Raw genomic sequence first — 17241 nt, 5'->3', positions numbered from 1 at the left:
ATTCAGAAACAATGTTTCTTTTATTTTTCGGACCTTGTTTGCAGAATTCGTAGACCGTCTGTGGAGTTGTGACACCAGTCTTGGGTAGTTTTTGTTGAGTAATCATGTTGGAACTATTTCAATGGTTTAATTATTTCTTCCGCTTGTTTTAAATTTCTGCTGTTTATACCCATTGATTCACACTTGTTAAAGAATTACAATGGGAAAAAGGTAACTTGTGCAAATGGTCGGCTTGCCTAGCTTTCACTAGTAGGCGCCATCACGACTCCCGAGGGTGGGAAATCTGGGTCATGACAAGTTGGTATCAAGGCTCTAGGTTACATGGGTTTCACAATTTACAGACAAGCTTAGTAGAGTTTGAGGGATCGGTACGGAGACGTCTGTACTTATCCCCTTGAGGCTATAGAGTTAGGAAAATCTTCACATCTATTCTTTCCTGTCGTGCGGTTTGGTTTCTCAATGCTAATTGAATTTCTACTATGTTCTTCCGTAGATGGCAAGAACACGTGCTTTCGCATCCTTCTATCAGCAGCCCGAGCCCCCAGCAGCAGCTCCCACGAGGGCCAGAGGGCGAGGCCGAGGCCGTACTAGAGGTCGAGGTAGGGGTAGAGCTCAGCCTAGAGCAGCAACACCAGCGGTGGAGCCTCAGGTTGACTTTGATGATGAGGTTCCGGTCCAGACAGTTCTGGTGGGCCCAGCTCAAGTCCCAGAGGGGTTTATTGCTACCTAGTACTCCAGGATGCTCTGGTCCGTCTAGTGGGCCTTATGGAGAGTGTCACCCGGGCAGGCTTGCTTCATATAGAACTAGCCATCTCTCAGGCTGGAGGAGGAGCTCAGACTCCCGCTACTCGCACTCCAGAGCAGATGGCTTCCCAGTTTCAAGCTCCAGCAGCTCAGCCAGTTGGAGCAGTTCAGCTGGGTGTGGTAGCTCAGACTGGTGATGGAGCAATTATATCTGCCGATACTTTGTGGAGATTGGACAGGTTCACCAAGCTCTTCACTAATACTTTCAACGGTGCATCCTCTGAGGATCCCCAGGATTATCTAGACAGCTGTCATGAGGTTCTAATGAACATGGGGATAGTGGAGACCAATGGGGTCGACTTTGCTACTTTTCGCTTGTCTGGATCCGCCAAGACTTGGTGGAGAGATTATTGTTTTGCTAGACCAGCCGGATCGCCAGCTTTGACTTGGGAGTAGTTTACTCATCTATTTCTGGAGAAGTTTCTCCCTATCACTCAGAGAAAGATCTATCGGAGGCAGTTTGAGCGTCTCCAGCAAAGTTCTGTGAATGTCACTCAATACGAAACAGATTCATCGACTTGGCCCGTCATGCTCGCATTATACTCCTCACAGAGAGAGAGTGGGTGAGGAGGTTCATTGAGGGACTCATTCAGCCTATTCGACTTCAGATGGCTAAGGAGACAGGGAGTGAGATTTCTTTTCAAGAGGCGGCCAATGTGGCCAGGAGAGTTGAGATTGTTCTATCACAGGGGGTGGTCAGGGGTCATACAAGAGGCCTCGTCATTCAGGCAGATTCAGTGGTGCCTCGTCTGGAGGCAGGGATTCGAATGGTAGAGGCCATGCTCCTAGGCCTTTTTAGTCAGCACTTTAGGTTTTTCACGACGCTTCAGGTGGTCGTGGTTCTCATATGCAGTATTTTGATCAACAGCACTACAGTGCACCACCAGATCCTATCAGTGCACAGCCGCTCCAGAGTTTTCGGTGTGGTCATTCAGGTCGCCAGGGTCAGTCTCAGTTTCCTCTGCTGCAGCACTCAGGTGGATGCTTTGAGTGCGGTGAGCGGGTATTTCTTCGGGTGTCACCTATGAGGGGCGTAATAAGATTTGGAAAGAAGGGCAAGCTTAGCCCTAGGTTCATTAGCCCGTTTGAGATTCTTGATCGAGTGGTAGAGGTGGCTAACAGACTTTCGTTGCCACCGAGTTTATCTGTCTTGCATCTAGTGTTTCATGTGTCCATGTTTCGGAAGTATCACGGCGATCCATCCCACGTGTTAGATTTCAACACTGTCCAGTTGGACAAGGATTTGTCTTATGAGGAGGAGCCGGTAGTTATTCTCAACCAGCAAGTTCGTCAATTGAGATCGAAGAGTTTTCCTTTTGTTCGTGTTCAGCGGAGAGGTGAGTTGCTGAGGCATCGGCCAGGGAGTCCGAGCCCGATATGCGGAGCCATTATCCCTATCTTTTCCCCGACTCAGGTACTTCCTTTATGTCCATTCGAGGACGAACGGTTATTTTAGAGGTGGAAAATGTGATGAGTCATCACTTGTTTTAGAAATAAATTCTATGTTTCGAGGCCTTAAAACCCTCTTTCTGCATCACCTTGATTTGTGTGTACAGTCCGGGCACGTAACCGGAAAGCCATTATGTGAAAATCTGTAAAAATTGATAAAATTTGCCTTTAAATGAATTTAAGTTGACTTTTGTCAACATTTTAGGTAAATGGACTCGGACCCTTGATTTGACGGTCCTGGAGGGCTCGTAGGAAAATATGGGACTTGGGCGTATGCCCAGAATCGAATTCCGAGGTCCCAAGCCTGAGAAATAAATTTTTAAAGAAAATTGTTTTCTAGAAAATATGTTACTTTTTAGAAATGAAAAATGTTTGGAAGTTGTTGGTATGGCACCCGTATTTTGGTTCCGGAGCCGGTACAAGTCTTATATGAGGTTTAAGTCAAGCATGTGAAATTTGGTAAGAAACGGAAGTCGTTTGATGTGATTCGGACCCGTAGTTGTAAAAATTGATAATTTGAAAGTTTTGAGGTTTTTCTTATATTTCTATGCTAAATTCATTGTTAAAGATGTTATTTTGGCGATTTGATTGCACGGATAAGTTCATATGATGTTTTTAAGTTAGAATGCGTGTTTGGTTTGGAGCCCCGAGGGCTCGAATGAGTTTCGGATAGGTTTCAGAAGGTTTTAAACTTAGAAAAAAGTTACAGGTTTTCAGTTTATGGTGTTCTGGAACTTTGTTCTTTGCGTTCGTAGAAGGTCTCTCGCGAACGCAGAGGGTAAGTCAGGATGAAGGAATTTTCCTTCTACGCGAATGCGAGAAACAGGTCGTGAATGCAAAGTTTTGGGGGGTGCTACCTCGCGAACGCGGACCTGCTATCGCGAACGCGAAGGTCTTTGGGCCTAGGCAGGGGGAAGGAGATTTTGTTCTACGCGAACGCGGCCACCGGCCCGCGAACGCGAAGGCTCGAGGAGTCAAAGCTTCGCAAATGTGAGCCACTACACACGAACGCGAAGGTTAATTGACCTGACCCTTCGCGAACGTGACAGGCCCATCGCGAACGCGATGAAGGCCTGCCCGGTGGTTTTAAAACAGAAGCAAAAACGGGCAGAACCCATTTACTTCATATTTTCGAAATTTGGGAGCATTGAGGAGATTTTCAAAGAACAATTTCTTCCCCAAAACATTGGTATATGATTCTAAACCTTTCTCTTATGATTTCCCATTGCATTTCATCAATTTTCATCTTTAAATCTAGGATTTTTATGGTAGAAATTAGGAATTTGGGTAGAGTTAGGACTTTTTGATTAATTGGGATTTAGATCTCATTTTGGGGTTGAATTTCGAAACTAATTGCATATTTGGGCTCGTGGGTGAATGGGTGATCGGGTTTTGGTCTGAACCTCGAGTTTTGACCAAGCGGGCCTGGGGTCAATTTTTGACTTTTTGGGAAAAACGATAGAGAACCTATAATAAGGCATTGGGTATAAATTTTTTAGCATTTATTGATGTTGTGAAATCGATTTTGACTAGATACGAGTTATTTGGAGGCAAATTCTAAAGGAAAAGCAGTGTTTGAGCCTTGAGTTAGCCGTGGAAGTTCGAGATTAGTGTTTGGTCTAACCTTAGCTTGAGGGATTAAGAGTCAAGTCGTATTTGCTATGTGTTACTTGTTGAGTACGACGTATAGGCATGGTGACGAGTATCTATACGTTGGTGTCAAGCATGCCCGTGAGTCTTAAATTGAAATCGTTGTATTTTTTATAAGTACTACAAATGCTTAAGTTGTTGATTCTCTGTGTTGGACAAGAATTATGATTAATCTTGTGAAAATTGCTTATGGTTGAATATTGGTTCTAGACGAGGTTTATGTTGTGAAGTTAAATGTTGAAACAAGTTTGGTTATAACTGATTCCCTTGTCGGGATGTATTTACTTCTTACTGTCGATTCCCTTGCCGGGATATTGTTGTTTCCTTATTGTTCCCTTTCCGGGATTCTTTTGTGATTGGTATTGAATTGTATATATTGGGATCAGGTTGCACGCTACAACAACAATATATTTGGATCGGGTTGCACGCTGCAATAATACTATATTTGGATCGGGTTGCACGTCGCAACAATACTACATTTGGATCGGGTTGTACACCACAACAGTATTTATATATATGATTTGGATCGGGTTGCGCGCCGCAACATTAAAGGATAAAGGTGGTTATTGATTTGTTACGGTTTCTTTATTCTTTCGGCTGCGAATTTTAAATCGTTCTTTATGCTTTTTTCCAGAGTTATTGTTGGTAAATGATATTCCCCCGCAGCATGTTTTCCCCTCCCATTCTTAGTTGTACATTTCTGCTTTATTTTCCAATGTATGTGATATAATTGCATAGGTTTATTTGGTAGTCTGGTCCTAGCCTCGTCACTACTTCGCCGAGGTTAGGTTAGGCAGTTACCGGCACATGGGGTCAGTTGTGCTGATACTACACTCTGTACTGTGTGCAGATCCCGGAGCAGCAGCTTTTGGACCTTAGCTTGGGTGGATGCCTTCAGTCCATACGGAGATCCAAGGTAGTCCTGCAGGTGTCCGCAGGCCCTGGCGTCTCTCTCTATCTTTTCTTCTTGTTTCACTTACGTAATTCAGAAACAGTGTTGCATTTATTTTTTGGACCTTGTTTATAGAGTTCTTAGATCGTCTGTGGAGTTGTGACACCAGTCTTGGGTAATTTTTGTTAAGAAATCATGTTTGAACTATTTAAATGGTTTAATTATTTCTTCCGCTTGTTTTAAATTTTTGTTGTTTATAACTGTTAATTCACACTTGTTAAAGAATTAAAATGGGAAAAAGGTAACTTGTGCAAATGGTCGGCTTGCCTAGCTTTCACTAGTAGGCGCCATCACGACTACCGAGGGTGAAAAATTCGGGTCGTGACAATAATATAATAATCCTCTTCTCTTTTTCACATTTACTTCACAACTCACTACACAACTTGAGCCAATGCTCTATAGGGTTCAATTACCAATTTTACTTCCACAATTCGTTTTACAACTTGAGCCAACACTCCTCAATATTCAATTATCAATACTACTTCCACAAGCTTTGCTCAACAATAGAAATCATCACATAAGGTATGAACAATACAAACAGAATCATAATAATCATGATATAAGACTCACGGGCATACTTGACACCAACGTATAGATACTCGTCACCATGCCTATACGTCGTACTCAACAAATAATATATAGCAAATAGGACACAACTCCTAATCCCTCAATCTAGGGTTAGACCAAACACTTACCTCAAACTTTTACGGCCAACTGAAGCCTCAAACACCGCTTTTCGTTTAGAATTCGCCTCCAAATAACTCGTATCTAGTCCAAATTGATTTAACAACATCAATAAACGCTAAAGAATTCATACACAATGCTTAATTATAGGTTTTCTATCATTTTTCCCAAAAAATCAAAAATCGACCCCGGGCCCGCTTGGTTAAAACTCGAGGTTCGGACCAAAACCCGATCACCCATTCACCCACGAGCCCGAATATGCAATTAGTTTCAAAATCCGACCCCAAAACAAGGTCTAAATTCCAATTAATCAAAAAGCTCTAACTCTACCCAAATTCCTATTTTTCTACCCTTAAGAACATGATTTAGGCCTAGAAATATAATGTGTGTTAATGAAAATTGAAGAAAACAAGTCTAAGAATTTCAATGGGTTATTAAATGGTTTTGTTAATGTACCCGAGTATACACGAGCCCGAATATACAATGGGTGTTAATGTACCTATGGTTTTGTGGTGAAATCCCCCTTCAAAAGTCGCCCAAGTTTGAATTTCAATGAAAGAGATATGAAATTTTGGAGAAAACCCGTTTTGTTACTTTTTTTAAAAAGACTGGACAGGTACTCTATGTGCTCGCGTGCCTTTGGCCGCGTTCGCATAGGCTTAATCCCCCTGGCCTACGCGTTCGCGAGCCATTGGCCGCGTTCGCATAGTGTTATGGCCAACCCATTCCCCAGCTCCCCCTTAGGCAGTGCGTTCGCGTAGACTTTGATGCGTTCGTGTAGAGCAACATACCCAAAGCTCCGCGTTCGCGTCCCAGTCAGTGCGTTCGCATAGTACACAAAATAGGCCCCCCTGAGACTACACTATGCGATTGCGGACCTACTTATGCGATCGCATAGCACAAAAACCTGGACACCAACAAACAGCAAAAACACCAGATTTTCTAAGTCCAAAAACACTCCGACGTCTATCCGAAACTCATCCGAGCCCTCGGAGCTTTAAACCAAACATGTACACTACCTCAAAAACATCATACGAACTTACTCGTGCAATCACATCGCCAAAATAACATCTTAAACAATGAATTTAGCATATAAATCCAGGAAAAATCTCAGAACTTCCAAAATATCAAATTTCACAACTACGGGTTCGAATAACATCAAACGACTTCTGTTTCTTACCAAATTTTAGAGGTTCAATCTAAACGACATATAAGACCTGTACCGGGCTCCGGAACCAAGATACGGGCCCGATACCATCAATTTCAAAAACATTCAAATTTCCAAATACTCTTAAAATTTCAATTAAACAAATTTTTTCACAAATTCATTTCTCGGGCTCAGGACCTCGAAATTCAATTTCGGGCATACAACCAAGTCCCATATTTTCCTACAGAACCTCCGGGACCGTCAAATCACAGGTACGGGTCCGTTTACCTAAAATATTGACCGAAGTCAACTTAAATTAATTTTTAAAGGCCAAATTAACATTTTCATCACATCGGGTAAGTTTCGGATAGGCGTCGGAGTGTTTTTGGACTTAAAAAATCTGGTGTTTTTGCTGTTTGCTGGTGTCCAGGTATTTGTGCTATGTGATCGCATAGGTAGGTCCGCAATCACATAGTGTAGTCTCAGGGGGCCTTATTTTGTGTACTATGCGAACGCACTGACTAGGATGCAAACGCGGAGCTTTGGGTATGTTGCTCTACGTGAACGCGTCTAAGTTTACGCGAACGCACTGCCTAAGGGGGGAGATGGGGAATAGGTTGGCCATAACACTGTGCGAACGCGTCCAATGGCTCGCGAACGCGTAGGCCAGGGGGATTAAGCGTATGCGAACGTGGCCAAAGGCCCGTGAACGCATAGAGTACCTGTCCAGTCTTTTTAAAAATAATAACAACACGGATTTTCTCCAAAATTTCATAACTCTTTCATTGAAATTCAAATTTGGACGATTTTTGAAGGGAGATTTCACCACAAAATCATAGGTATGTGTTCTTAGACTTGTTTTCTTCAATTTTCATTAACACCCATTAGATTTCTAGGCCTAAATCATGTTCTTAAGGGTAGAAAATTAGGAATTTGGGTAGAGCTAGGGCTTTTTGATTAATTGGAATTTGGGTAGAGTTAGGACTTTTTGATTAATTGGAATTTGGGTAGAGTTAGGACTTTTTGATTAATTGGAATTTAGGCCTCGTTTTGGGGTCGAATTTCGAAACTAATTGCATATTCGGGCTCGTGGGTGAATGAGTGATCGGGTTTTGGTTCGAACCTCGAGTTTTAACCAAGCGGGCCCGGGGTCGATTTTTGACTTTGTGGGGAAAATGATAGAAAACCTATAATTAAGCATTGGGTATGAATTCTTTAGCATTTATTGATGTTGTTAAATCAATTTGGACTAGATACGAGTTATCCGGAGGCGAATTCTAAAGGAAAAGCGGTGTTTGACGCTTGAGTTGGCCATAAAAGTTTGAGGTAAGTGTTTGGTCTAACCTTAGCTTGAGGGATTAGGAGTTGTGTCCTATTTGCTATGTATTATTTGTTGAGTACGATCAAATCGCCAAAATAACATCTTAAACAACGAATTTAGCATAGAAATCAAGGAAAAATCTCAAAACTTCCAAAGTATCAAATTTCACAACTACGGGTTCGAATCACATCAAACGACTTCTGTTTCTTACCAAATTTTAGAGGTTCAACCTAAACGCCATATAAGACCTGTCTCGGGCTCCGGAACCAAGATACGGGTCCGATACCATCAATTTCAAAAACATTCAAATTTCCAAAAACTCTTAAAATTTCAATTAAACGATTTTCTTCAAAAATTCATTTCTCGGGCTCGGGACCTCAGAATTCAATTTCAGGCATACGCCCAAGTCCCATATTTTTCTACAGACCCTCCGGGACCGTCAAATCACAGGTCCGGGTCCGTTTACCCAAAATATTGACCGGAGTCAACTTAAATTAAATTTTAAAGGCCAAATTAACATTTTCATCGCATTTCCACATAAAAGCGTTCTGGATATGAGCCCGGATCACGCACGCAAATCGAGGTGAGGAAAAAGGAGGCTTCTAAGGCCTCGAAATATAGAATTTACTCGTAAATCAAGTGATGACCTTTTGGTTCATCAATATATATATATATATATATATATATATTTAAGATGTCTCTATATATATTATAATTTAAGATGTCTCTATATATATTATAGTGTGTGTGTGTGTATATATATATACATATATATATACTATACTATACTATATATAGACATCTTAATATAGTTAATGTTATATCGAATATAGCTTATATAATATAGTATATATATTATACTATACTATATATATGCTATAGTATACACACTACTAAAAAACAGCTGTTTACCGGCGCAGTAGTACCGACAGACTTTTTTCTATCGCTTATAGTAATTAGCAAGTGTATTAGTTGTAATTAGCTTATAAATGGATATTACACTAAGTATAAGACCTTTAGTAGTATCCTTAAGTAATGTTAGGTTCGATTTAACCGATTTCGGTCGAATTGTGATTTTGAGTTTATTCAAAGAAAAAAGAGCGGAGAGAGATAATAGAAATATATGTATATTGCATATTAATTTAGTGATCACATTCAAAAGAATTAAAATAAAGAACAAATGGATGAATTTCATCGTATTGTCTCTATATAATTGTTGCGAAGGACCACCCCAAAGTGAAATGTTAAAAAAAGGGCATGAGCATGAAACATTTGTTCCTCTTTTTGATCGGTAAAACATTTGTTCCTCATTTTGAGTTAAAAACTTAGTATCAAGAAAAGAAAAAAAAAAACTAACCTCAAAAAGTTTAATTTCTTCATTATGCGAAAAACCAGCCAACTCATTTAACTATGCTAATATTTCAAGTAGCTTGTCAGTTCCTTTTAGAGAAAGTCGTCCAACATATCTGACAACAAAAAAGGAAATTAAAGAGAGACCAAAAAAATATTCCTACAGAACCATACGTTTGCAGAATGTGACTTGACGATAAACCATAACGGAAAGAATATACGGAAGTACTCAATAATATAGGACATAGGTTGCATATGGCACAATTGCGGTATATAAGTCCCATTTATCGTTGCGATTATAAGCTGTATGTCTATTGCGATTTATATAGCAGTTGCGATTTATTAGTCGCATTCACAATTGCGATATATATAAGTCGCTCTATTTCTAAATTGTGACTTTGAATTTGTAATTTATTCAAAGTACAAACAAAAAACTGCTTTTATGATTCTGCTATAAAATCTACAAAACAGCTTATAATCCACTAAGTAAACTTTTCTGGGAACCCAAAGCCCCTCAAATCTTCTTCTAAGAACTCCCAGCTCACTATGCCATGGGCCTTCGTGAGATCAATCTTCATAAGACATCTTGGAGTTGTTTTCATGTTATAATGTCTTAGAATGTCATGACAGATGAAGACATTGTGCAGCATGGACCTCCCCTGTAATGTTGACTGATTCTCTTCTACTGAGTGATCAATTGCTGCCTTTAGTGTCTTTTGCATAGCAATTTAGAAATGCACTTGTAAAGTACATTACAACATGATATTTGTCTATATTGGCTAGCAAATTCTGGATTTTCCATCACAGGAATAAGAGCTATGACTTTAGAGTTGAGTTGCGTGAGGAACTTGTCATTGTGAAAAAATTCTATAACTGCCTTTCTGATCTCCTACTCGACTATAGGCAAAGCAGCCTTATAGAAACCACTCCTAAAGCCATCTGGTCCTGGGCTCTTGTTACTGTCAATATGGAATACCGCCTCTTTAACTTTCTTATCCACAACTGGCCTTAGCAACTCCACATGTTGAGCAGTTGACAAAGTGGGCCCATTTTTCAGAATGCTAGTAAAAGCTTGGACTCTAGAGGTAGACTTCCTTCCTAATAGTTCAGAATAGTAATCCATAAACAAGTTTGCAATAGTCCCTGGATCAGTTTGCTATGTGCCTATATCATCCTTAAGGTGTATTGTGGCTTGTTTCAGCTTCATATGCTTTATAATTGAGTAGAAATATCATGTGTTATCATCTCCTAGCTTAATCCATGTAGATTTACTTCTTTGATGTAGATATATTTCTGCCAAATATGAAGACTGTTTGAACTTCTGATAACCCAAGAATTTAGCCTGTTGAACCTCTTTATTTGAGGAATCACTTTGAAGTTTCAACTGATTTTGCTTAAGCAACTTCCTATCTTCTTCTGCTTCTCTAGTGTGACTTCAGAACCTTCAACTTCTTCTTAAGTAGTTTCAATATAGTATTCAAGTAATGAAATCATCATCAAGTATAATAAGGCCGATAATAAGTAGTAATAGTAAGACCATTTCCTAATAAAAAATATTCTGATAGTAATTTAGTAATTAGTATTGAATACATGAGATAATATCTAATGGGTGGGGCCGATATTGGACTTATTATATTGCATATGAATAATGGACTAAATATAAAATATATCCAATCCGAAATACCAATTCCAACATCCAATCTGAAATCCGAAATCTAAAATATTTTAAAAATTAAATCCGTAATCGGAAGATTTAAACCAAAAATCCAAAAAGGTCCGGTAAAAATATGTACGAACCATATATGGGTCCAGTAGGAAAAGATTTACGGTCAAAACAGGACCATCCGAGATACGATCATAGGTCGAGGAATATAGAGTCGGGCTCGTCATCAAGATTTGGGAAAGATCGAAACAAGCGAGAGTCATGGGATGATGATAGAAATTTGAAAGCAAGGTTTGGCAGTTATAATTTTAATGTAAGCACTTCCGAGCTCGTAGCTATTTTAAGAAACATGGGTGATAAGGTACAGTGGACAAAAGAAATGAGATCAAACCCAAACAGGCGCAACCCTGATCACTGGTGCAAATTTCACAACGATCACGGGCATAAAACGGCAGACTGTAGGTTGCTACAAGGTGAATTTGATCATCTATTAAAGCAAGAGTGTCTCACTGAATTATTCAGTAAGAGAGGTAAGCAAGCATATATGAAGAACAGGCAGGAGCCCCCAAAACCACCTTCTCCTAAAAGGACCGTTAATGTGATAAGTGGAGGTGAATACATCAATGGTGTGACGTACACAGCAGCCAATAAAGTCTCCAAAGTCACAATTACCCACGGGAAGCGGGTGCGACATGTCTTAGAGGAAGAAAGCATTACGTTTGATGATGCAGACGCGGATGGCATATTATCCCCACATAACGTTGCACTGGTAATATCTTTACTTGTACATGATACTCTTATTTTACTAAGAGTACTATGTGTGATGCAAGCCGAAGATAAATTAATACCAAAGGCACATACTCTGTCTGGATTTGACAATTCCAGTCTAGTGACGAAAGGGGAAGTAATACTTACAACTTTCGCAGAAGGAGTTGTCAAGGATATAAAATTTCAGGTGGTAGATATGGAGATGACTTACAATATGATCCTTGGGAGACCATGGATCCACGAGATGCATTCCGTTTCGTCAACATTGCACCAAGTTATTAAATTTCCATCACCATGGGGAATATGTCAAATCCGTGGGGATCAACATACATCCAGAAGCATCAATTCTGTAGCAGATTCAAGTACGGGAAACGAAGAAAAATAGCAATTACAGAATCCAGTTGAGGGTATCACAACACAAACCTCAACTGAACAAGGACGAACAGACATGGACTCAAGGCCAGATGCCATTCAAGAACCAGAAGAAAATGAAAATATCAAAACAACGATTGAAGAACTGGAAGCTGTAATATTATTTGCACAATGGCCTGAAAGGAAAGTCTACGTAAGGGCCAATCTAAGCCAAGACATGAAAGGTAAGTTGATTGAATTTTTAAAAACTAACGTGGATTGTTTTGCTTGGTCTCACTCTGATATGACAGGAATACTACCGGAGGTAATGACTCACAAATTAAATGAAGACCCATCATATCCCCTTGTCAAACAAAAGAAGAGAAAGCAAGGAACTTTCAAAAATCAGATGATTCAAGATGAGGTTCAAAAATTATTAAAGATTTGATCTATCCATGAGGTAAAGTATCCTAATTGGTTAGCCAATACTGTTGTGGTACCGAAGAAGAATGGTAAGTGGCGAATTTTTGTAGATTACACAGACCATAACAAAGCTTGTCCTAAAGATTCTTTTCCATTACCACATATAGATCAACTAATTGATGCTACTGCAAGACATGAATTGTTAAGCTTTTTAGATGCGTATTCAGGATACAATCAGATCAAAATGGATCCAATAGATGAAGAAAAAACTTCATTTATAACAGACAGGGGGACTTACTGTTATAAAGTAATGCCTTTTGGTCTCAAAAATGCTGGTGCAACCTATCAAATACTAGTGACCAAAATGTTCCAAGAACATTTGGGAAAAACAATGGAGGTTTACATAGATGACATGCTCGTTAAAACTCAACATTCAGGGGATCATATATCGCACTTGTCTGATTTGTTTCAGGCCTTGCGGAAATTCAATGTGAAATTAAATAGGGAGAAATGTGCATTCGGTGTTGCATCAGGTAAGTTTTTTGGTTTTCTTGTTTCTAACCGTGGCATTGAAGTGAATCCCACACAGATTAAGGCCATTGAAGAAATTCCTGACATGCTTACAAGTAGAAAAGAAGTGCAGAGGTTGACAGGAAGAATTGCAGCCTTGGGGAGATTCATTTCTAAATCATCAGAAAAATGCTTTAAGTTCTTTTCAGCTCTTAAAAAGCAAGATCAGTTCGAATGGACTGAGGGATGTCAGCAGGCACTCAAACATTTGAAGGCATACCTGTCAAATCCGCCATTATTCGCAAAACCAAAGGCTGGGGAACTATTGCTCATCTACCTTGCTGTCTCAGAAGTAGCGGTAAGTGCTATTTTAGTCCGTGAAGACCAAGGTAAACAATCTTAGATCTATTATGTCAGCAAATTTTTATTAGATACGTAGACGCGGTATCCTCAGTTACAAAAGCTAGCACTTGCATTAATCATGACATCTAGAAAATTAAGGCCTTATTTTCAATGTCATCCTATCACTGTAGTAACTACTTATCCATTACGTAATATATTACATAAGCATGAGTTGTCAGGTAGGTTAGCCAAATGGGCTAAAGAATTAAGTGAATATGACATCGCATACCAGCCTAGAACCGCGATAAAATCTCAAGTGTTAGCAGATTTTGTGGCTGATTTTAGCCAAGGAATGCAACTGGAAGCAGAAAAAGAATTACAAGTGTTCAACGGCTCTAATCTGGAAATTTGGATCTTATTCACCGATGGTTCCTCTAATGTGAAAGGTGCAGTCTTGGGAATTGTTTTGGTACCACCTACGGGTGAAACCATTCGACAAGCCATTAAATGTCATTCTATAAATAATAATGAGGCAGAGTATAGAGCTGTGATTGCAGGTTTAGAACTAGCACGAGAACTCGTCATTAATCAGATTATGATCAAAAGCGATTCGTAGCTCGTAGTTAATCAAATGCTGGGGACTTATACGGCCAGGGAAGCACGGATGCAGCAATACTTAGAGAAGGTACAGGATCTAGTCAGGCAATTCCAAACCTGGAAAGTTATGCAAATATCAAGAGATAAAAATGTCGAGGAGGACGCCCTAGCCAATCTTACATCTGCAGCAGACGTGGCAAGCAATGAAAATGCTTCCGTAATTCATTTGTTTCATTCAGTGCTCGATCCAGACAAAAATGATTTAGTTTTTAATAACTTAACCTGGGATTGGAGGAATGAGATTTTTGCTTTTTTACAGTATGGAACTGTCCCTGAAGACAAGAAAAAAGCTCACAGGCTTCGAAAAAGGCTGCTCGATATTGTTTAAAGCAAGGCAATCTTTATCGAAAAATGTTCGGTGGACCCTTAGCAAGGCGACTCAGGCCTTCATAGACGGAATATGTAATGAGAGAGATACACGAGGGGCATTGTGGAAATCACGCCGGAGGAAGATCACTAGTAAGAACCATGATTAGGGTAGGTTATTACTGGCCTAAAATGGAAGAAGAAGCGGAAAGTTTTTGTGGCTAAATGTGATAAGTGCTAAAGATAAGGTAATAACATGCATAGACTTGTAGAGTTGTTACATCCGGTCATTGCACCATGTCCATTTATAAAATGGAAAATGGATATTGTAGGTGTACTACCACAAGCAAAAGGACAGGTAAAATTCTTGCTTGTACTTACTGACTGTTTTACTAAATGTGCGGAAGTAGGAGCATTCAATTAGGTGGGAGAAAAAGAAGTTAGAGATTTCATTTGGCGAAATATCATATGTCGATTCGGTGTGCCAAAGGAAATCGTGTGTGATAATGGCCCTCAATTTATAAGCGAACAAATTACAGAGTTTTTCAAAGTTGACAGATCAAAAGGATTACATCCACACCTTATCATCCGGTGGGTAATGGACAAGCTGAGTCAACAAATAAAGTCATTATCAACCATTTAAAGAAGCATTTGGAGGAATCCAAAGGTAACTGGCCAGAATTGTTACCTAGGGTTTTATGGGCATACCGCACAACAACAAAAACAAGTACGGGAGAAACACCATTTTCATTGGTTTATGGAGCTGAAGCTTTAATTCCAGTTGATATAGGAGAGACAAGCACAAGGTTTACACAAGCGTCAGAAGAGTCTAATGGCGAAGAAATGCGCATAAATCTTGATCTACTTGAAGGAAAAAGAGAAGCTGCATTAATAAGAATGGCAGCACAAAAACAGGTCATAAAATGATACTACAATCGAAAAGCACACCTAAGATTGTTCAAGATTGGGGATTTCGTGCTCAAAAAGGTTTTTCAATCTACGAAGGCAGCCAATGCGGGAAAATTGAGTTCAACCTGGGAAGGGCCCTACAGGATTCATGGTATTGCAGGAAAAGGAGCATACGAACTGGAAATGATAGATGGCAAGATACTACCTTCGCACTGGAATGTCGTTCATCTGAAGAGATACTATTTCTAACGAATACCCACGGTCAGGTATCCATATTTTAAAATTTTATTTTTGAATTGTTAAAATTTTACTAACGATTTTAGATAATAAGCAAAAAAGCTAGCCCGTACTAAATGATGAATCACGACCTGCAAGGCACGTGGAATAAATTAAAATTCCCGATCTAGGGTTACAACTATTCTGATAGAAATTCAGACGGGTTAAGCAGTCTTCATCTATAATCGCACCTCCGATTCCCGTGTGTTTTTCCTTTTCAGGAAAAGGACCAAATGAGAGGAACAATCAAGTGCTCGAGACTTCATACTTCAACACTCAAACACTTGGGGGACTATATAATATATGTGTATGAAGAAGGCAAAGAAGATTGTGAAATAATCAAAGTTCAAGCTTGAGAATTTTACTCATTGAGTGAGAGCAAGGTCACAAGCTAAAGCTAAAGAAAAACCTTATCACAGTTAGAGTAAAAGCAATGTACTGAAACGGGTTATAAGTAAAAATCTTGTATTCATTTTCTTTTTTGAAATCTGTTATAAGGAAAATAGTTGTGAGAAAGTTATATAATTAATTCAAATACATGTAAAGTGTTATTTAAAACTTGACAAAGTTCAAATAAAAACTTGTCAAAGTTATTCCAAAAAACATGTGTATTCCTATTTCTTTTGTCGTATACTAATATCATTATGAAGTTGAGACGTCTTCTTCATTAAGTGTCGAATATAAAAGGGCCATCTTTTATAAAATTCATGATTAATTCAAGTATTGATGAAGTTAACAGAAGCATTTTTGAAGAATAAAAATGCAAGTTATTCAGTAAGTCCTTAAAAATAAAGGCAAGAATAAACAAAGTAGAAGTTCAAATAGCATCAGGAACTTCTTAATATTAAAGAGCTTAGACTAAGTTTGAACTTAATCATAAACCAAAAGTTGTTTATACGAAGTGCCCCATAAAAGGACTGGGGACTTAACGTTTCCAACAAACCCTTAAAAAGATCAAGGGTCACAATCACATACCACCAAAAAGAAGAAAAAAAAAGGAATTCAAACAACATAAACTTTTCATTGAGAAGATGAAGGGACTGAAGCAGGGTCATCAGCAGCAGCGGGCTCAACTTGACTTGAAGGAGTGGGGATACCCGTATTATCTTCAACATTTTCAGAAACTTCAGCCACGGGAGAAGAAAAATCTTGGTTCTGCTGAGTCTTCTCAATAGTCTCTTTGAACTTGGCTAACTCAGATTCCAAGTTAAAATTCTCCTGGCTAACTTCAACAAGGGTATCATGGCGAGAATTTAAAAACTCCCACATCACTTCAATGGCAGTTTTATCTTTAAGGATCTCGTAATCTCTTTCCCAGTCAGCAATTTCATTTCTTAACTTTTCATTTTCAGCCAAGGCAGATTCATAAGAACTTTGAAGAGAAGCGTGGGAACTCTCTAAAGAGCAAACCTTATCAGAAGATACCCTGAGGTCTTCTTGAGTTTGAGTCAAATTCTACACGAGTTCACTAGCATATGCTTCTTTTTCACTCAAGAGAGTTCTCAACTCTCTAATTTCTTCACTTGCCTTGGACAATTGCTTGGAAAAAGTGGTTTCCAGACGAGCCTTTTCCTTACTTGCTTGATTTGAAGAAGATTTTTCAACTGCCAATTCTGAAGTCAAAGCCCGCACCTGCTGCTCTAAGGTACTTTTACTTTCTTCTAAAGTTTCCATGTCGA

The 17241-nt window shown here is 39.3% G+C and overlaps 2 protein-coding genes across 2 annotated transcripts; both read left to right on the top strand.

The window, feature by feature from the left end:
• The first annotated feature begins 11369 nt into the window (after nucleotides 1-11369).
• Nucleotides 11370-12173, top strand: LOC138884662 (uncharacterized). Its single transcript, XM_070165675.1, has one exon. It carries the CDS (start codon nucleotides 11370-11372, stop codon nucleotides 12171-12173), a length of 804 nt encoding a protein of 267 aa, XP_070021776.1.
• A 2523-nt stretch (nucleotides 12174-14696) lies between these two features.
• LOC138884661 (uncharacterized) lies at nucleotides 14697-15304 on the top strand. Its single transcript, XM_070165674.1, has 2 exons — nucleotides 14697-14735; nucleotides 14936-15304. The coding sequence occupies exons 1-2, from the start codon at nucleotides 14697-14699 to the stop codon at nucleotides 15302-15304; spliced, it is 408 nt and encodes a 135-aa protein (XP_070021775.1).
• Nucleotides 15305-17241: the final 1937 nt, after the last annotated feature.

Source organism: Nicotiana sylvestris, unplaced genomic scaffold (assembly GCF_000393655.2).
Source record: "Nicotiana sylvestris unplaced genomic scaffold, ASM39365v2 Un00027, whole genome shotgun sequence".
Classification (NCBI taxonomy): Eukaryota; Viridiplantae; Streptophyta; class Magnoliopsida; order Solanales; family Solanaceae; genus Nicotiana; species Nicotiana sylvestris.
This window is presented reverse-complemented; position numbering and strand designations above follow the sequence as displayed.

Excerpts from the sequence above, each read along its gene's own strand:
- LOC138884662 (XM_070165675.1), top strand. The coding sequence starts at position 11,370 with ATGGGTGATAAGGTACAGTGGACAAAAGAAATGAGATCAAACCCAAAC.
- LOC138884661 (XM_070165674.1), top strand. The coding sequence starts at position 14,697 with ATGGATATTGTAGGTGTACTACCACAAGCAAAAGGACAG. Across the intron at positions 14,736-14,935 it reads TACCACAAGCAAAAGGACAG|ATCAAAAGGATTACATCCAC; the intron begins GTAAAATTCTTG and ends CAAAGTTGACAG.